Source organism: Hylobates moloch, unplaced genomic scaffold, assembly GCF_009828535.3.
Source record: "Hylobates moloch isolate HMO894 unplaced genomic scaffold, HMol_V3 SCAFFOLD_5, whole genome shotgun sequence".
Lineage (NCBI taxonomy): Eukaryota > Metazoa > Chordata > Mammalia > Primates > Hylobatidae > Hylobates > Hylobates moloch.
The window spans coordinates 99,229,026-99,250,142 of record NW_026652280.1 but is presented as its reverse complement, the minus strand read 5'-3'; the positions used below and the strand labels follow the sequence as shown (position 1 = coordinate 99,250,142).

Below are 21,117 nucleotides of genomic sequence, written 5' to 3'. Positions count from 1 at the left end.
CCCGCCTTGGCCTCCCAAAGTCCTGGGATTACAGGCATGAGCCACCACATGGGGCGTAGGCATCTTTTTAAAATCTAAAGTGTATGGTATTACAGGTTGTTTTCCCAGCTAAATTTTAAGGGGCCCATGTTATACTCAGTGTCATGGTTTTTGAAGTAAACTTCCAAAGCAATATATGTTATGGATAAAAAAATTATAGTCACTTGGCCAGGCACGGTAGCTCACGCCTGTAATCCCAGCACTTTCAGAGGCTGAGGTGGGTGGATCACCTGAGGTCAGAAGTTCGAGACCAGCCTGGCCAACATGGCGAAACCCCGTCTCTACTAAAAATACAAAAATTAGCTGGGCATGGTGGCGAGTGCCTGTAATCCCAGCTACTCTGGAGGCTGAGGCTGGAGAATCGCTTGAACCCGGGAGCCGGAGGTTGCAGTGAGCTGAGATTGCACCATTGCACTCAAGAGCAACAACAGCGAAACTCCATCTCAAAAAAAAAATTACAGTCATTTAATCAGTGCTTCTTCTTGGATGATTAAAAGAAATTATAGTCACTGAAGCTCACAGAAAATCTTTTTTTTTTTTTTTTTTTTGTCAGAGTCTTGCTCTGTCGCCCAGGCTGAAGTGCAGTGGCACGATCTCGGCTCACTGCAAGCTCCGCCTCCTGGATTCACACCATTCTCCTGCCTCAGCCTCCCAAGTAGCTGGGACTACAGGTGCCTGCCACCATGCCTGGCTAATTTTTTTGTATTTTTAGTAGAGACGGGGTTTCACTGTGTGTTAGCCAGGATGGTCTCGATCTCCTGACCTTGTGATCCACCCACCTTGGCCTCCCAAAGTGCTGGGATTACAGGTGTGAGCCACCGCGCCTGGCCAAGCTCATAGAAAATCTTTTGTTAACTATAATTGAAGGAAATTATTGAAAATACAAAAAAAAGACAAAACAAAAACAAATACAAAGACCACATTTACCCTTACCAATAAACCTAAATGTATATATAATTATTATTGATATGATTTGGATCTGTGTCCCTGCCCAAATCTCATGTGGAATTGTAATCCCCTATGTAGGAGGAGGGACCTGGTGGGAGGGGATTGGATCATGGGGGCAGATTTCTCCCTTGCTGTTCTAATGATGTAAGATCTGGTTGTTTAAAAGTGTGTAGCACCTCCCCCCTTACTCTCTTCCTCCTGCTCCAGACATGTAAGACGTGCCTATTTTCCCTTTACCTTCTACCATTATAAGTTCCCTGAGGCATCCCCACCCATGCTTGCTGTACAGCCTGCAGAACCGTGAACAAATTAAACCTCTTTTCTTTAAAATTACCCAGTCTCAGCTTATTGTTCATAGCAACTTGAGAACAGACTAATAAAATACAATTAATTATTATTTAAGAGACTAGGTCTCACTTTGTCACCAAGGCTGGAGTACAGCAGCACTATCATAGCTCACTGCAGGCTTGAACTCCCAAGCCCTAGCAATCCTCTCACCTCTGTCTCCCAAGTAGCTGGGACTATAGGCATGTGCCACCACACCTGGCTTAAATATACTTTAATTCACAGGAAGAAAAATACCATCTAATTCAATACTCAGGAGATAATTGGTAGATTAGAATAAGAGACTCATTGAGTAAGAGACTTTAAAAGGTCACCCAGATCCTTCATGCTAGCATCCCAGTGAATTCCTTTTTTTTAATTTTTGAGACAGAGTCTTGCTGTCACCCAGGCTAGAGTGCAGTGGCGTGATCTCGGCTCACTGCAACCTCCACCTCCCGGGTTCAAGCGATTCTCCTACCTCAGCCTCCTGAGTAGCTGGGATTACAGGCACCCACCACTACGCCTGGCTAATTTTTGTATTTTTAGGAGAGACGGGATTTCACCATCTTGGCCAGGCTGGTCTCGAACTCCTGACCTCGTGATCCACCCACCTCGGCCTCCCAAAGTGCTGGGATTACAGGTATGAGCCACTGTGCCTGGCCTGAATTTCTTTTAAAAGCACCTTAAATATCTTTGTCCAGCCACAAACACCTTATTAAGTGTCTATATCCTCCCAGTATAGTATGTTTCAGGGTTTGCTTTTTTTTTTTTTTTTTTTGAGACAGAGTCTCACTCTGTTGCCCAGGCTACAGAGCAGTGGCAGGATCCTGGCTCACTGCAACCTCCGCCTCCCGGGTTCAAGAGATTCTCCTGCCTCAGCCTCCCAAGTAGCTAGACTATAGGTGCGTGCCATCGTGCCCAGCTAATTTTTGTATTTTTAGTAGAGACAGGGTTTCACCCTGTTGGCCAGGATGGTCTCAATCTCTTGACCTCATGATCCACTCACCTCGGCCTCCCAAAAATGCTGGGATTACAGGCATGAGCCACCACGCCCAGCTTGTTTCAGGGTCTTATAATCTGAACTTCAGGATCTTCCTTCTTCATGTCTACTCTAAATCATGCTCACACAATTTACACCAACCTCTCTTGGTCCATCTTATCCAGAGAGATGACAGGAGGACAGCCACACATATCCAGCCTATTTGAAGTACCCCTGCTGCTTTGCAGGCAAGGCTCTCCCTGCCCCCCGACCTTCATCACCAAGTGCCAAGAGGATACGGGGCAATCCGGTCCCATTTGACATTGAGCATTCCAGACACAATGCCAAAGTCTTCTGGAGGGAAGGAATCATCCGATAGTTCCACGTCTAATGCAGCACTAGAAAACGGACGAAACAAAAAGCGTCAGTAAGTAATGGATATAAAATTAAAGCAGGCTGGGCACCATGGCTCATGCCTGTAATCCCAGCACTTTTGGGAGGCTGAGGTGGGCAGATCACCTGAGGTCAGGAGTTCGAGATCAGCCTGGCCAACATGGTGAAACCCTGTCTCTACTAAAAATACAAAAATTAGCTGGGCACGGTGGTGAGCGTCTGTAATCCCAGCTACTTGGGAGGCTGAGGCAGGAGAACTGCTTGAACCCTGGGAGGCAGAGGTTGCAGTGAGCCAAGATCGCACCACTGTACTCCAGCCTGGGATAGAGTGAGACTCGGTCTCAAACAAACAAAAAAATTAAAGCAATAGTCTGGGTGCAGTGGTTCACACCTATAATCCTAGCACTTTGGGAGGCCGAGGCCAGCTGATCTCTTGAGGTCAGGAGTTCAAGACCAGCCTGGCCAACATGGTGAAACCCTGTCTCTATTAAAAATACAAAAATTAGCGGCTGGGCGCAGTGGCTCACGCCTGTAATCCCAGCACTTTGGGAGGCCGAGGTGGGCGGAGCACGAGGTCAGGAGATCGAGACCATCCTGGCTAGCACGGTGAAACCCCGTCTCTACTAAAAAAAAAAATACAAAAAATTAGCCGGGCGTGGTGGTGGGCGCCTGTAGTCCCAGCTACTCGGGAGGCAGAGGCAGGAGAATGGCGTGAACCCAGGAGGCGGAACTTGCAGTGAGCAGAGATTGCGCCACTGCACTCCAGCCTGGGCGACATAGCCAGACTCCGTCTCAAAAAAAAAAAAAAAAAAAAAAAAAAAAAAAAAAAATACAAAAATTAGCCAGGCGTGGTGGTATACGCCTGTAATCCCAGCTACTCAGGAGGCTGAGGCAGGAGGATCACTTGGAGCTGGGAAGCAGAGGCTGCAGTGAGCAGAGACTGCACCACTGCACTCCCGCCTGGGTGACAGAGTGATACTCCATGTAAAAAAATAATAATAATAAAATTAAATTAAAGCAATAAACAATCAAACCTGCCTGCTTCTCCAAAAAAATCAGAATTGCAAAAGAGAGATATGAATAATATAGCAACTTGGTTCTGTTGCATTGAAGAATCCAGGTCAAGGACTGGATTCTATTGCTCAGAAGCACCAAAATAATCAAGTATCCAGGAGGCAATAGGTCCAAGTTCATCCTTGCCTCAATTTTTCTTCATGTACATGCCTATGTGTATGGAGGGAGGGAGGAAGACGAACACAGTGAATACAGAGGAGAAAGTTAAAGGGAATAAAATGAAAGAAAGGCAACAAAAATGCTCTAGGCTAATGAAAGAAAGAAAATGACACTTCTTTTTTTTTTTGAGATGGAGTCTCAGTCTTGTGGCTCAGGCTGAAGTGCAGTGGCGCGATCTTGGCTCACTGCAACCTTCACCTCCTGGGTGCAAGCGATTCTTTTGCCTCAGCCTCCCGAGTAGCTGGGACTACAGGCACCTGCCACCACACCTGGCTAATTTTTGTATTTTTAGTAGTGATGGGGTTTTGCCACGTTGGCCAGGCTGGTCTCGATCTCCTGACCTCTGGCGATCCACCCGCCTCAGCCTCCCAAAGTGCTGAGATTACAGGCATGAGCTACCATGCCAGGCTGGAAGATGACATTTTAAACCCCTGAGGTAACAAGGGATTGTGTATTTTCTGTGTCTTTATCTTTCCCCCCTTGTTTTTCCACAATTCTTGCCACTTCCGTACTCTAAAATTCTTCCAACCCAAAACGTGAAAGATGGTTTCTTGTAGCTTAGGTAAGAATGTCCTCCTTTCCAAAAGTAGATCCTGAAGTGTATTTATTCACTCAATATATCTGATGCTGGAAGTGTCCCAAAGAGAAACCATTACCCACCAATATGCTCCCTATTCCCATCTGAAAACTAAGAATCCAGAAATAGGCTTAATCTGTAACTCCAGGGCCTCGAGTTACCTTGAGCCGACATTGTAGATGTTGTACTGCAAGGTCAGGTCTCGTCCCTCCACGGCGTATCTGTTCAGCAGTGATTTGGAAGCCAAAAGCCTGGCTCCTTCCTCTGCTCGAGTGACAGCAAATAGAGCCAACACCACAAATGACAGCAGCCTCATCTTTAGAGAAAAAAGCAAAGTGAGTTATCAAACCAAGTACGTCAAATTCACCAAAATCCTCTTGACAGCGCTCCCACAGAAAGCTCCTTCGATGCTACCAGAGCAGCAGCCCTTTCCACAGAGTAGTCCATAAGCCACCAGCGCACACCCGTTCTCCAGACTCTCCTACCATCTTCACCCTGCAGCCCTCGAAAAACCGGTACAAGCACCAATATATCTACTGCCCTCTTCCTGTCGGAAGCCCCGGGATGCCCACCGGCTGGTGGGGTCTTCTGAGGGGACACCACGTGGCCAGAGCAGGGCTTTCCTTGGGGTGCCTGATTTCGGCCAATCTCGGACCTGCAGGAGCCTGTAGCTTTCCCTCACACAGGAGTGCCCAAAGCTGCAGCCTTCCCGCTGCTCCCCTCCTCCTTGGCCACAGCTCCACTGGGATCCCACCGCGGACTCGCGGGGTCCTCCTCACATCCCTGTACCCCACTCTCCAGTCCAGTCCCTGAGATCCCATTCGTCCTCGCCTGTCACATCCCTTTCTAGGTCCCACGGGCGGGGGGCGGGGGTCAATCACCTCTGCCCCCCGCCTCCCGCCTCTTATCAAGGTTACACGTCTTCCAGCCGCCGCGTTCTCTGCCCTTCCCGCCCTTCCCTAGCTAACCCTCCAGCCACGGGGTGATGCGCGGACACGAGGCTCTCGCCTCTCCCGCTCGGACACCCTAAGCCTCCGGACTCACCGTGGGCATCCCAAACGCCTTTCCGGACCCACAAAGACAGGAAGAGAGCGTCAGCATCGGAAAGACCGGAAATAAGCACTGGACGGAAACCGTGGTGTTCCGCGCAATGCCTTGTTGGAGTTGTAGTTCTTGGAGAAGCCCCACCTTTCTCTTTGTAGTGCCCGCCTGCCTGAGAGGCTGTGAGCGCTCCTAAGAGGTTTGTGCGTTCTCCAGGCTTCTTATTCGGCCCTCTTTGGGGGGCTTTTCAAGCTGATTTTTCACTACTGTATGTGACCCGCACCTGATTAGGTGCTTTGGGAAACTAGCAAACCTAGAAATTTGGATCATCTATCTAAAATGTCAACCAGTACTGTCGAACAGAGAATTAGAGAAAAGCTATTCCAACCAGTATTTTTTCTATTCTCAGGCAAGACACGTAGACATTCCCTACATCCAGCAGGTCACCGAGCCCTGAGCTTTATTTAGAAGCCCTTCGAAGTGCCAAAAAAGTACATCTTTTTTTCTCCATTCCCACTATAACTGCTTCAGTTCTTGCTGTTTACTGGATGTGGGTTTTACTCTAGTAGTCTTTCTATCTTAGGTCTTTCCTGCACTTTTTATTGTTATTTATTTTATTTTATTTTATTTTATTTTTGAGACAGGGTCTTGCCGTGTACCCCAGGCTGGAATGCAGTGGCGCGATCTCAGCCCACTGCAACCTCCGTCTGCCGGGTTCAAGCGATTCTCCGGCCTCAGCCTCCCCAGTAGCTGGGATTACAGGAGCGTGCCACCCGCCCGGCTAATTTTTTGTACTTTTAGTAGAGACGGTGTTTCATCATGTTGGCCAGACTGGTCTCAAACTCCTGTCCTCAAGTGATCTGCCCACCTCGGCCTCCCAAAGTGCTGGGATTACAGGCTTGAGCCACTACGCCCGGCCTCCCTGCACTTTTTAATCAGCTGCCAAACTTCCTAAAACAGCATTTTGAACAGTGGATCTTAGGTTCAGAGGATGAACTGTGAAGTTAGGCAGTTATGAATTCAATCCCAGTTCTGTCACTTACTGGTTAGGTAACCTTGAACAAACATTACTTACATAACACCTTGGTTCCCACATCTGTAAAACAAGATAATTATAGCACTCACAAAAGGTTAGGGTATCAAATAAGATGATGTATGTAAAACTATTAGTACAGTGCCTGGCACGTGTATGTGCTCAGTAAATGGTAACTATCAGTATTGCTGTTATTCTATACCTTCATTGTAGCATTCCTGCATTCAATATGCGTTTACTGAGCACCTACTTTGTTCCTGGTGCTGCTGTAGGTTCTGGAGACACAGTGATAAATAGGACAGATACGGTTTCTACTCTCTGGGGGTTACATTCTTTTAGCATAATACACATTGCCTGTATCTGCCTTAGCATCTGTTCCTCCATTCTCCACCTCCAAGACTGCAGCTTCTTGAGAAAAGGTTGTCCATTTCCCATTGCTTAGTGTCCTGCCTGAGCACACAGGAAGTAGTCCAGGAATTAATAATGACTTCTCTACATACAACCTCCAATCTGCTCTGACTTCAGGCCTTGGTGTGTGGCTTCCTTGAAATGTCCTACTGCCCCTCTTTCCTATCCAAATCCAGCCAGTCCTTCAGGACCCTGTTCTGGTCTCGTCCTCTCTGGGAAGCCCTCCTTGGCACTGATTGCTCTTTTACAGCACAACAGTTTATTTGTTTTCCTCTAATTGTTTCTGGCTTGAAAAATGTACCTTAGGCCGGGCACAGTGGCTCATGCCTGTAATCCCAGCACTTTGGGAGGCCGAGGAGGGTGGATCACAAGGTCAGGAGATGGAGACCATCCTGGCCAACATGGTGAAACCCCGTCTCTACTAAAAATACAAAAATTAGCTGGGTGTGGTGGCGTATGCCTGTAATCCCAGCTACTCAGGAGGCTGAGGCTGGAGAGTCACTTGAACCCAGGAGGCAGGGGTTGCAGTGAACCCAGATCGCACCACTGCACTCCAGCCTGGTGCCAGAGCAAGACTCCGTCTTAAAAAAAAAAAGAAAAAGAAAAATGTACCTTAATGATTAGGTCCATTTCTGTAGTGTACACTTTTTCAACGGCAAAGAAAGTGCTCAAGAAACGTCTGCTCATTGGAGAAATTTTTTTTTTTGAGACAGAGTCTCACCGTGTTGCCCAGGCTGGAGTGCAGTGGCACTATCTCAGGTCACTGCAACCTCTGCCTCCCAGGTTCAAGCGATTCTCCTGCCTCAGCCTACCAAGTAGCTAGGACTACAGGCACATGCCAGCACGCCCAGCTAATTTATTTATATTTTCAGTAGAGACAGGGTTTCACTGTGTTGGCAGGATGGTCTTGATCTCCTGACCTTGTGGTCTGCCCACCTCAGCCTCCCAAAGTGCTGGGATTACAGGTGTGAGCCACCACACTCAGCCAATTGGAGAAATTTTTATTCCTTCCTTCCTTCCTTCCTTTTTCTTTCTTTCCTTTTTTTTCTTTTTCGACAGTCTCACCCTTTGCCCAGGCTGAGTGCAGTGGCACAAACATGGCTCACTGCATTCTTAACTTCCTGGGCCAGCTGATCCTCTTCAGCCTCTTGATTAGCTGGGACCACAGGTGTATCCTACCATGCCTTGGTAATTTTTTTTTTTTTTTTTTTTTTTTTTTTTTTAGGGATGGAGTTTTGCCATGTTGCTCAGGCTGGTCTCTAACTCCTGGGCTCAAGTGATCCACCCATCTCTGCCTCCCAAAGTTTTGGGATTACAGGCATGAGCCACCTTGTTTGCTCAAATATTGCTTTCTATAGCCATTTCTCCAGGACTGGAAAGATGGAAAGTGTGGGTGTTCTTGTTTCTCAGACTCTGCTGCACCTGAAAGCAATGTATCTTTAGCACACACTGTTTGGACACCTTACAATGTAGCCACTTCTAGGTCCAGAAGAGAAATGTCTTCATCTTTGGGTTGCCCACTTATACACTGACCCTTTTCCTGCCTCTATCCCATCCGAGTCACTTGTTCTTTCATTAGTACATTTAGCATTCATTTTTTGAGCACCTATTACGTGTCAAGCACTGTGATAGTCACTATAAGAGATACAAAATAGGGCCAGGTGCGGTGGCTCATGCCTGTAATCCCAGCACTTTGGAAAGCCGAGGTGGGTAGATCACGAGGTCAGGAGTTCGAGACCAGCCTGACCAACATGGCGAAACCCCGTCTCTACTAAAAATACAAAAATTAGCCGGGCATGGTGGCACACCCTTGTAATCCCAGCTACTCGGGAGGCTGAAGCAGGAGAATCACTGGAACCTGAGAGGTGGAGGTTGCAGTGAGCCGAGATCGTGCCACTTCACTCCAGCCAGGGTGACAGAGTGAGACTTCATCTCAAAAAAAAAGAGAGATACAAAATAGGATATGGTGCCTGCCCTCAAGGAGGATGATCTATAGTCCTAACCATAATGAAAAGACAAATGAGGTATCAAGCACTCCTCAAAAAAAAAAAAAAAAACAGGCAAGATGGTTCACACCTGCAATCCCAGCCCCTTGGAAGGAAGGATTGCTTAAAGCCAGGAGTTCGAGACCAACCTTGGCAACAAAGCGAGACCTGTCTCTACAAAAAAAATTTTTAAGCAGCCAGGTATGGTGCCATGTGCCTGTAACCCCAGCTTAGTCAGGAGGCTGAGGTGAAAGCATCGCTTGAGCCCAGGAGTTTGAGGCTGCAGGGAGCTATGATTGCACCACTACTCTCCAGCCTGGTGACAGAGCAACAACCTGTCTCAAAACAAAACACATGAGCTGGGTGCGGTGGCTTATGCCTGTGATCCCAGCACTTTGGGAGGCCGAGGCAGGCGGATCACCTGTGGTCAGGAGTTCGAGACCAGCCTGACCAACATGGAGAAAACTTGTCTCTACTAAAAATACAAAATTAGCTGGGTGGGGTGGCACATCCCCCATATAGTCGATGGGAAACATCCGCCAAAGTGACTTATGTCAAAGTGAGTCTGTCAAGAAAATCTCTTGGATTTAGTATAGATTGATTTTTTTCTTTTTTTCTCTAGAACTAGAGAGAACCTGGGAAAATGCTGTGATAACAGATCATTTCACCCCGGAACTCTCACATATCTCACTGTGGATCAGAAAGTCTCAGACAAGGGATGGGCTGGTGAGGACACATCATCTCTGTTCAATCTCCCTACTGGAATTCATTCTTTTTTTTTTTTTTTTTTTGAGACGGAGTTTCGCTCTTTCACCCAGGCTGGAGTGCAGTGGCGCGATCTCGGCTCACTGCAGGCTCCGCCCCCCGGGGTTCACACCATTCTCCTGCCTCAGCCTCCCGCGTAGCTGGGACTACAGGCGCCTGCCACCTCGCCCGGCTAATTTTTTGTATTTTTAGTAGAGACGGGGTTTCACCGTGTTAGCCAGGATGGTCTCGATCTCCTGACCTCGTGATCCCCCTGCCTTGGCCTCCCAAAGTGCTGGGATTACAGGCGTGAGCCACCGCGCCCGGCTGGAATTCATTCTGACTAGAGTAGAGAAATTTTGAGTCAATTGCTGAAGGAAGTGTTTCTGTTGAAAGAGCTCCAAAAGAATACCAATGCTTCCTGCCATCCTCAAGGGGACTCCAAACCAAGAGATTGAGTAGGACTTTGTTAGATGAGCAGGACTTGTGTGCCAGGATTGGAGGTGTACAGAGCCAGTGTGAGGCCACCTGTGGTGTCAGTTGTGCCCCTAGGATGGTATAACAGGTTTCATGCCTTTTTTTTTCTTTTTTTTTTTTAGACAGGGTCTCACTGTGTCACCCAGGCCAGAGTGCAGTGACTCAATAAGCCTCAACATCCTGGGCTCAAGCAATCCTTTCTCCCTAGTAGCTGGGAGTAAAGGCATGCCCCATCATGCCTAATTTTTTTGTTTTTTGTAGAGATGGTGTCTTGTTATGTTGGCCAGGCTGGTCTTGAACTGCTGGACTCAAGCAATACTCCCTCCTTGGCCTCCCAAAGTGCTGGGATTACAGGTGTGAGCCACCGCACCCAGCCTACATTGATTTTTTTTATTGTGTTTTATTTTTTGTTTTGTTTTTATGTTTTTGTTTTTAAGATAAGGTCTCCTTCTGTGGCCAAGGCTGGAAAGCAGTGACATGATCACAGCTCACTCCAGCCCCGAACTCCTGGGCTAAAGCAACCCTCCTACTTCAGCCTCCTGAGTAGCTGGGTGCCAATAATTTTTAATTTTTTGTAGAGAGAGGTCCCTCTTTGCCAGGTGATTTGAATCCTGGGTCAAGTCCTCCTGCCTCGGAGACTGAGTCTCACTCAAGCTAGAGTGCAATGCGCCATCTCCACTCACTGCAAACGTTGCCTCCCAGGTTCAAGAGATTCTCCTGCCTCAGCCTCCCCAGTAGCTGGGATTACAGGCAACAGGCACATGCCACCATGCCTGGCTAATTTTTGTATTTTTAGTAGAGACGGGATTTCACCATGTTGGCCAGGCTGGTCTCTAACTCCTGACCTCAAGTGATCCACCCACCTCAGTCTCCCAAAGTGCTGGGATTACAGGCGTGAGCCACTGTGCCTGGCCCTGGCCAATTTCTTATTGTGATTAAATATACATAACACCAGGCCAGGCGCGGTGGCTCACGCTTGTAATCCCAGCACTTTGGGAGGCCGAGGCGGGCGGATCACGAGGTCAGGAGATCGACACCACGGTGAAACCCCGTCTCTACTAAAAATACAAAAAAATTAGCCGGGCATGGTGGCGGGCGCCTGTAGTCCCAGCTACTCGGAGAGGCTGAGGCAGGAGAATGGCGTGAACCCGGGAGGCGGAGCTTGCAATGAGCCGAGATTGCGCCACTGCACTCCAGCCTGGGCAACAGAGCGAGACTCCGTCTCAAAAAAAAAAAAATACATAACACCATAACACAACATTGACCATTTTAACCTTTTTTTTTTTTTTTTAGATAGGTTCTCACTCTGTCACCCAGGCTGGAGTGCAGCAGCATAATCATGGCTCACTGCAGCCTTGACCTCCTAGGCTCAAGTGATCTTCCTGCCTCACCAATTTGGACAAACTGTACCCATCTTGGTTAAAGAGGCAGATGTGATGGAAAACTGGCTCTAACTTCTCTAGTATTAATTCAACACAGATTTGCTGATTATCCTCCTACGTGCTAAACACTGTTCTAGGCCCTAGGGCAATAGCAGTGGACAAAACAGACAAATCTCTTTACCTTTCTCTCAAAACAGACAAAATCCCATGCCTTTCTAATGCAACACTGTCCAGTAGAACTTTCAGTGGTAATGAAAATATTCTATAATATCTCCACTGTCCAACATGGTAGCCACCAACTACATGTGGCTATTGAGCACTTGGAATGTGACTGGGTAGACTGAGGAACTGAATTTTTAATTTTATTTCATTTTAACTCATTTCTTTTTGGTTTGTTTTTATTGATTTTTATTTTTTTTGAGACAGAGTCTCACTCTGTCACACAGGCCAGAGTGCAGTGGTGCGATCTCGGCTCACTGTAACCTCCGCCTCCCGGGTTCAAGTGATTCTCATGCCTTAGCCTCCCAAGTAGCTGGGACTACAGACAGTGCCACCACAGCTGGCTAATTTTTGTATTTTTGGTGGATACGGGGTTTGGCCATGTTGGCCAGACTGGTCTCCAACTCCTGACCTCAAGCGATCCACCCACCTCGGCCTCCCAAAGTGTTGGGATTACAGGCGTGAGCCACTATGCCTGGCCTCATTTTTTAACTCATTTCAATTTAAGTTTGAATAGCTACATGCGACTAGTATATTGAACAGCACAGCTCTAGTGTACTCTGACACATGTCTGGACTTTGGCTTTTGAAATGCAAAAGCCCAGCATTTTGCTACTCAGAAAGCATTTTCTCTGCTTTTTCTCTGAAACAATACATCCTCCATCATTGGGAAAGCTTGGGTCTGAGGCACGGGATGTGGAACAGCTCCCGGTGAGTCCCCAAAAAACCTCCAAATCTTGACTGACCCCATTGAATGTCTGAACTCAGGGAAGACACCTTCCTGAGGTAGATGCTTCTAGGTATGCAAAGCACATGGTATCCCCCTTCCCCCCACACACATGAAGGATGTCTATGTCCTCTCAGCCCCTTCACCCTCTTGTTCCCTTCCAGCCTCACAGCCAGTAATGAGGAGCCATTTTAGCATAAGGGCACATCATCCTGAGAGGCAGTCTCTCAGGATGAGAGCGAGAGCATGACTTTTTGGTTTGGTTGTAGATGTCATACTCTGAAGATGGAATGGCGACGTCAGTGAGGAGGCCAGAAACAGGGGTCTCCTCGACCTCACCCAAGAGGCAGCAGCAGGAAGAAGTAGGGCTCCAACTAAAAGTGGGAAAGTAGCCAGGCACAGTGGCTCACACCTGTAATCTCAGCACATTGAGAAGCCGAGGTGGGTGGATCCCCGGAGGTCAGGAGTTCGAGACCAGCCTGGCTAACATGGTGAAACCCCGTCTTCACTAAAAATACAAAAATTAGCTGGGCATTAGCCAGGCGCGGTGGCTCACGCCTGTAATCCCAGCACTTTGGGAGGCTGAGGCGGGCAGATCACGAGGTCAGGAGATCGAGACCATACTGGCTAACACAGTGAAACCCCGTCTCTATTAAAAATACAAAAAATTAGCCGGGTGTGGTGGCGGGCACCTGTAGTCCCAGCTACTTGGGAGGCTGAGGCAGGAGAATGGCATGAACCCGGGAGGCGGAGCTTGTAGTGAGCCGAGATCGTGCCACTGCACTCCAGCCTGGGTGACAGAGCGAGACTCTGCCTCAAAAAAAAAAAAAAAAATTAGCTGGGCATGGTGGCGGGCACCTGTAATCCCAGCTACTTGGGAGGCTGAGGCAGGAGAATCGCTTGAACCCAGGAGGTGGAGGTTGCAGTGAGTCGAGATGGTGCCACTGCACTCCAGCCTGGGCGACAGAGGGAGACTCTATCTCAAAAAAAAAAAAAAAAAATGGTAAAGCCGGGGGGGGGGGTGGTTGTGAGGCGGGGAGGGGGCCCCGCCCCCCCACCGGGGGGAAAGGGGGAGAACTTATTCAAAAAAAAAAAAAAAAAAAAATGGTAAAGTAGATAAGAACAAGGCAAGGGTCCTTTGTGAAAAGGGACTTCCGGGTATCTGCTCCAGGCTGGCTCTGGAAGACAACTTTGGGAGAAAGGGCATGCATGCACATCCTACCGCCCAGGCCAGGAGTCTATGTGTGTTACCAACCAGCTACCAAGGGGTCTCTTTTCTTTTCCACAATGAGCTGTGTGCACTCAGTCTCCTGCCAGACACTAGGGGACGCTGGCAGTGTCGGCGAGCCTCCTCACTGTGCTCCTGCTCTGCCACTGCATCCACCACGCTGTAGTCAGACAACTTGTCCCAGCTGTTTCCCCTCCCTGGACTGTGAGTACCTAGAGGGCAGGGACACACCTCGTGTTTGTGGAATGGCTTCCCCGTAAGTAGTCACTGAGCATAACTGAGCCACGCAGGGAGAGGAAAATCACTGCTGCTGACCCTTCAGTGGTCAGGCTTGGCTGGAAAAGGACACCAGATTCCAGAGCTAAGAACAGTGCCCCACGCACAATTATTTATTTTGAAATACTTCAAACCTATAGAAACTTGAAAAAATGGTTGAATTAACACCTGTATGCCTTTCATCTAGATTTATCAGTCACTAACATTTTGCCCATTTGCTCTCACTCTATATGTAAATTAATATATGTATACACTGTCTTGTGCCACATATGATGTTTTGGTCAACAATGGACTGTATATATAATGGCGGTCACATAGATTATGATACTGCATTTTCAATGTACCTTTTCTATGTTTAGATACACAAATATCATATGTTACAATTGCCTACAGTATTCAGTACAGTAATGTGCTGTACAGGTTTGTGCCCTAGGAGCAATAGGCTGTACCATACTACTGCCCAGGTGTATAATAGGCCACGCCATCTAGGTTTGTAAGTACACTCTACAATGTTCACACAACGACATCACCTAACACCATATTTCTCAGAATGTATCCCGTGGTTAAGTGATGCATGACTGTATATGTACAGTTGTCCCTTGGCAACCTTAGGGGATTTGTTGCAGGACCATTGCAAATACCAAAATCTGTAGATACTCATTATCTTTATATAAAATGACAGAATATTTGCATATAGCCTATGCATATCCTCCCATATACTTTATTCTTTTTGTTAATTTTTTTTTTTTATATAAAGTAGAGCAGCCGGGCATGGTGGCTCGTGCCTGTAATCCCAGCACTTTGGGAGGCCGAGGCAGGCGGATCACCTGAGGTTGGGAGTTTGAGACCAGCCTGATCAACGTGGAGAATCCCTGTCTCTACTAAAAATACGAAATTAGCCGGGCACACCTGTATTCCCAGCTACTGGGATACAGTAGCTGGGATTACAGCTACTTGAGGCTGAGGCAGGAGAATCGCTTGAACCCAGGAGGTGGAGGTTGCAGTGAGCCGAGATCACGCCATTGTACTCCAGCCTGGGCAACAAAAGCAAAACTCCGTCTCAAAAATAAATAAATAAATAAATAAATAAATAAATAAAGTAGAGCAGAATCTCACTGTGTTGCCCCAGGTCAGTCTCAAACTCTTCAAGCGATTCTCCTGCCTTGGCCTTCCAGAATGCTGGGATTACAGGCATGAAGCACTGCACCTGGCCCCTACCATATACTATTTATTTATTTATTTATTTATTTATTTTTATTTTATTTATTTATTTTTTGAGACTGAGTCTCGCTCTGTCGCCCAGGCGGGAGTGCAGTGGCGCAATCTCGGCTCGCTGCAAGCTCCGCCTCCCGGGTTCACGCCATTCTCCTGCCTCAGCCTCCCGCGTAGCTGGGACTACAGGTGCCCGCCATCACGCCAGGCTAATTTTTTTTGTATTTTTAGTAGAGACGGAGTTTCACTGTGTTAGCCAGGATGGTCTCGATCTCCTGACCTCGTGATCCACCCGCCTCGGCCTCCCAAAGTGCTGGGATTACAGGCATGAGCCACCTCGCCCAGCATTATTTATTTATTTATTTGAGATGGAGTCTCACTCTGTCGCCCAGGCTGGAGTGCAGTGGCGCGATCTCAGCTCACTGCAAGCTCCGCCTCCCGGGTTCACGCCATTCTCCTGCCTCAGCCTCCCGAGTAGCTGGGATTAAAGGCGCCCACCACCATGCCTGGCTGATTTTTTTTGTATTTTTTTAGTAGAGACAGGGTTTCACCGTGTTAGCCAGGATGGTCTTGATCTCCTGACCTTGTGATCTGCCTATCTCGGCCTCCCAAAGTGCTGGGATTACAGGCGTGAGCCACCGCGCCCGGCCTATTTATTTATTTTTTTGAGATGGAGTCTCACTCTGATGCCCAAGCTGGAGTGCAGTGGTGCAATCTGGGGCTCTCAAGTTCAGGCGATTCTCCTGCCTCAGCCTCCCGAGTAGCTAGGATTACAGGCGTGCGCCACCACGCCCAACTAATTTTTGTATTTTTAGTAGAGACAGGGTTTCATCATGTTGGCCAGGCTGGTCTCAAACTCCTGACCTCAAGTGATTCGCCCACCTTGGCCTCCCCAAGTGCTGGGATTACAGGCGAAAGCCACTGCGCTGGGCCTACCATACACTTTACATAATCTCTGGGCCAGGTGCAGTGGCTCATGCCTATAATCCTAGCTCTTTGGGAGGCAGAGGCAGGAGGATTGTTTGAGACAAGGAGTTTAAGACCAGCCTGGGCAACATAGTGAGACTCTGTCTCTATTTTTTTTTAAATTAAAAAAAAAAAATTTCCGGCCAGGTGAGGTGGCTCATGCCTGTAATCCCATCACTTTGGGAGGCCAAGGTGGGCAGATCACCTGAGGTCAGGAGTTCGTGACCAGCCTGGCTAATATGGCAAAATCCTGTCTCAACTAAAAATATAAAAAAATTAGCCGGGCATGGGCCGGGCACGGTGGCTCACACTTGTAATCCCAGCACTTTGGGAGGCCGAGGCGGGCGGATCACGAGGTCAGGAGATCGAGACCACGGTGAAACCCCGTCTCTACTAAAAATACCAAAAAAATTAGCCGGGCGTAGTGGCGGGCGCCTGTAGTCCCAGCTACTCAGAGAGGCTGAGGCAGGAGAATGGCGTGAACCCGGGAGGCGGAGCTTGCAGTGAGCCGAGATTGCGCCACTGCACTCCAGCCTGGGTGACAGAGCGAGACTCCGTCTCAAAAAAAAAAAAAAAAAATTAGCCGGGCATGGTTGTGTGCACCTGTAATCCCAGCTACTTGGGAGGCTGAGGCAAGAGAATGGTTTGAACTTGGGAGGCAGAGGTTGCAGTGAGCCGAGATCTTGCCACTGTACTCCAACTTGGACAATGGAGCGGGACTTCGTCTCAAAAATAATAATAATAACTTCCAATCTGCAGTTAGTTTAATCTATGGATGTGGAACTCACAAATACAGAGGGCTGGTTGTATACACATTCATATATACTTTTTTTTTTTTGAGACAGAGTCTCACGCTCTGTCCCCCAGGCTGGAGTGCAGTGGCACGATCTCGCCTCACTGCAACCTCCGCCTCCCGGGTTCATGCCATTCTCCTACCTCAGCCTCCCGAGTAGCTGGGACTACAGGTGCCCACCACCACACCCGGCTAATTTTTTTGTATTTTTAGTAGAGACGGGGTTTCATTGTGTTAGCCAGGATGGTCTCGATATCCTGACCTCATGATCCGCCAGCCTCGGCCTCCCGAAGTGGTGGGATTACAGGCGTGAGCCACCGCACACCACCCTTTTTTTTTTTTTAGACAGAGTTTTGCTCTTGTTGCCCAGGCTGCAGTGCAGTGGCGCCATCTCAGCTCACTGCAACCTCCACCTCCTGGGTTCAAGCGGTTCTCCTGCCTCAGCCTCCCAAGTAGCTGGGATTACAGGAGCCTACCACCACCCCCGGCCAATTTTTGTATTTTTTTGTAGAGACGGGGATTTCACCATGTTGACCAGGCTGGTCTCGAACTCCTGACCTCACGTGATCTGCCCACCTAAGCCTCCCAAAGTACTGGGATGACAGGCATGAGCCACCGTGCCCAGCTTCTTTATGACTTTCAAAAGAAAACAAGAATCCAACCAAGAATTGCATATTACAGCATTGTATTTGACCAATAAAGTTTAGACTAAACCAAATGAGCTTCTCCCCTAGAGACAGCATGGAGAAAAACGAGAAATGCATGGTAGATAGAAGAACTTTGGCTACTGAGAGGATGAGCAGAAAGAGGAGCAGAGAAGGCTCAGAAAGAGCTCGAGCTCCTGAAACAGACTCTGAAGGGTCCTTTCTAAGTCCTGGGATCACTTGAAAATCTTGGACAGACCTGGCCACACCAAGTGGAAAGTGGATGGAGGACTATTTTCTGCTTCTTGTCAAATTTCTCCCCAACACACGCAAATTCCAAGGTGGAGTCTGGAATCTATATCTGCTGTCTTGATGTCTTTTGAGGTTTCATCCCATTTTCAGAATTTGACCACCGTCTCCTCTTCTCCCTTTCTATTAGCCCGGGTGGGAGCTGGGGGAGGAGTTGAGCAGGCCCAGCCTCCTCTTGCTGAAGAGTGAGGAAGGAGTGTGTACGCGTGTGTGTGTACGTGCAAGTGTGTGTGCACGTGCATCTGTGTGTGTGCGTGTGTGTGTGCATGCATGTGCACATGTGACCTCTCACATCCTTCAGAGGAGCCATCCTTGAACCCATGGGCCCAGGACCCCACTCTCCTGTTGCTATGACAACCACTTCTGTGAGGACTCGGGGAGTGAAGAACTGTGAATGTGTGGTGAGGGAGGGAGGGGGACATGCCAGTCTCATGGCATTAGTGATCATAGAGCTCTATGATAACGAAGAAGAAAGAGAATGGGTCCAGGCCGGGCGCAGTGGCTCACGCCTGTAATCCCAGCACTTTGGGAGGCTGAGGCGGGCAGATCATGAGGTCAGGAGATTGAGACCATCCTGGCTAACACAGTGAAACCCCCTCTCTACTAAAAATACAAAACATTAGCCGGGCGTGGTGGCGGGCGCCTATAGTCCCAGCTACTCAGGAGGCTGAGGCAGGAGAATGGCATGAACCCGGGAGGCGGAGCTTGCAGAGAGCCAAGATAGCGCCACTGCACTCTAGCCTGGGCGACAGAGCAAGACTCTGTCTCAAAAAAAAGAAAAAAGAAAAAAAAAAAAGGAAAGAGAATGGGTCTTTATTGACTCTCAAAGCAGGCAGGGTATGGGACACAGCCAGGACCAAGGGCAGGGTGATTCCTGAAGTTCTGCTTGGTGTTTTTTTATTTTACAGTGTCACTCTCAGGATATGGGCTGCTCCATTCTTTTTTTTTTTTTTTTTTTTTTGAGACAGAGTCTCGTGCTGTCGCCCAGGCTGGAGTGCAGTGGCGTGATCTTGGTTCACTGCAGCTTCCACCTCCTGGGTTTGATTGATTCTCCTAACTCCTCCTGAGTAGCTAAGATTAGAGGCGCATACCATCACGCCCAGCTATGGGCTGTTCCACTCTTAATTGGACTCTCCACCTCTCCCTTAGGAGATCAAAGAAGCTTGGGGGGCTTCAGGGGAAGAAAATCGCTCCTTTAACAAATTTGCTGTATCCTTGACATCCATCAACAGCTTTATTGATGACTTGGGCTACCAAGGGAGTCAGGAGCTGACCAGTGTAAGTGCCCCACCCTGCATCCCTCCCATCCCTCAGGTCTTGCACCCCTGTTCTACCACCATTTGAGCACTTTAGCTCACTAAGACATACTGTGGCAACCTCCCATGCATTCTCTACATGCTTTTGATTCGTATCTTTACTAAAACTTGGCTCAAATTTGCTTTGAGGCTGGACTTGGTGGCTCATGCCTGTAATCCCAGCAGTTTTGGAGGCTGAGTTGGATGGATTGCTTGAGCCTGGGAGGTTGAGGCTTCAGTGAGCTGTGAATGCCCCACTGCACTCCAACCTGGGTGACAGAGGGAGATCCTGCCTCAAAACAAAACAGAATTACCACTTTCAGAAAAAAAAAAAACCACCACCAATAATAATAGTAATATCAACAATAATAGTAATCATAGCTTACATTTATTGAGTACTTACCACATGCTGTTTTGTAAGAATTTACATCTCATTTAAATATCATAACAATCCTCTAAGGCAGGTACTACTATTTTTTTTTTTTTTTTGAGGCGGAGTCTTGCTCTGTCGCCCAGGCTGGAGTGCAGTGATGTGATATCGGCTCACTGCAAGCTCCGACTCTCAGGCTCACGCCATTCTCCTGCCTCAGCCTCCTGTGTAGCTGGGACTACAGGCACCCACCAGCACGCCCGGCTAACTTTTCGTATTTTTAGTAGAGATGGGGTTTCACCGTGTTAGGCAGGATGGTCTCGATCTCCTGACCTTGTGATCTGCCCTCCTCGGCCTCCCAAAGTGCTGGGATTACAGGCGTGAGCCACTGCTCCCGGCGGCAGGTATTACTATTATCCCCATTTTTCAGATGAACAAACTCAGGCACAGGCAGGTTGAATAACTCTCCCAAGACCGCATAAGTAGAAACCAAAGATGCTAGAATTTGAGCTCAGTTTGGCTCAAGAGTTCACACACAAAAGAACCACCTCCCAGTTAGCCACTCGATTCTTATCAGTCCTTCATAATATCCTTTCAATATTTATATGCTCTTAAACGCACTTGGTATAGGAACTTCTTTTTTTTCTTTTCTTTTTTTTTTTTTTTGAGATGGAGTCTCGCTCTGTTACCCAGGTTGGAACGCAGTGGCGCGATCTCAGCTCACTGCAACCTCCGCCTCCCGGGTTCAAGCAATTCTCCTGCCTCAGCCTCCCAAGTAGCTGGGACTACCAGCACATGCCACCACGCCTGGCTAATTTTTTTTGTTTTGTATTTTTAGTAGAGACGGTGTTTCGCAGTGTTAGCCAGGATAGAGGAACTTCTTAATTGTCTGTTTGTGGGAGGGTTTAAATGCTAGCTGTTTTTTGCTATTGAGCTCTGACACACAATAAACTGTACATATTTAAAGTGTACAATTTGATAAGTTTTGACATATATATATACTTATGAAATCATCACCACAATGAAGATAACAAACGTATCTATCACCTTCAAATATGAACAAGCAGGATTTCTAGAGCAGATAAATTAATGGGGCCGGGCACGGTGGCTCACGCTTGTAATCCCAGCACTTTGGGAGGCCGAGGCGGGCGGATCACGAGGTCAGGAGATCGAGACCACGGTGAAACCCCGTCTCTACTAAAAATACAAGGCCGGGCGCGGTGGCTCACGCTTGTAATCCCAGCACTTTGGGAGGCCGAGGCAGGCGGATCACGAGGTCAAGAGATCGAGACCATGGTGAAACCCCATCTCTACTAAAAAAATACAAAAAAAAAATTAGCCGGGCGTGGTGGCGGGCGCCTGTAGTCCCAGCTACTCAGAGAGGCTGAGGCAGGAGAATGGCGTGAACCCGGGAGGCGGAGCTTGCAGTGAGCCGAGATTGTGCCACTGCACTCCAGCCTGGGTGACAGAGTGAGACTCTGTCTCAAAAAAAAAAAAAAAAAAATTAATGGGCGAT

At 48.1% G+C, this 21,117-nt stretch overlaps 1 protein-coding gene across 1 annotated transcript in view; it reads right to left on the bottom strand.

Moving 5' to 3' along the window:
- SSR2 (signal sequence receptor subunit 2) overlaps nucleotides 1–5,609 on the bottom strand; it is a 12,621-nt gene extending 7,012 nt beyond the window's left edge. Inside the window, exons 1-3 of the mRNA XM_032154212.2 lie at nucleotides 5,538–5,609; nucleotides 4,655–4,809; nucleotides 2,590–2,688 (exon numbers count right to left, since the gene is read on the bottom strand). Of these exons, the coding sequence (XP_032010103.1) occupies nucleotides 2,590–2,688; nucleotides 4,655–4,809; nucleotides 5,538–5,594 (311 nt within the window). The 5' untranslated portion in view covers nucleotides 5,595–5,609. The remainder of the gene's footprint in view (nucleotides 1–2,589; nucleotides 2,689–4,654; nucleotides 4,810–5,537) is intronic.
- Between the last annotated feature and the right edge of the window lie 15,508 nt (nucleotides 5,610–21,117).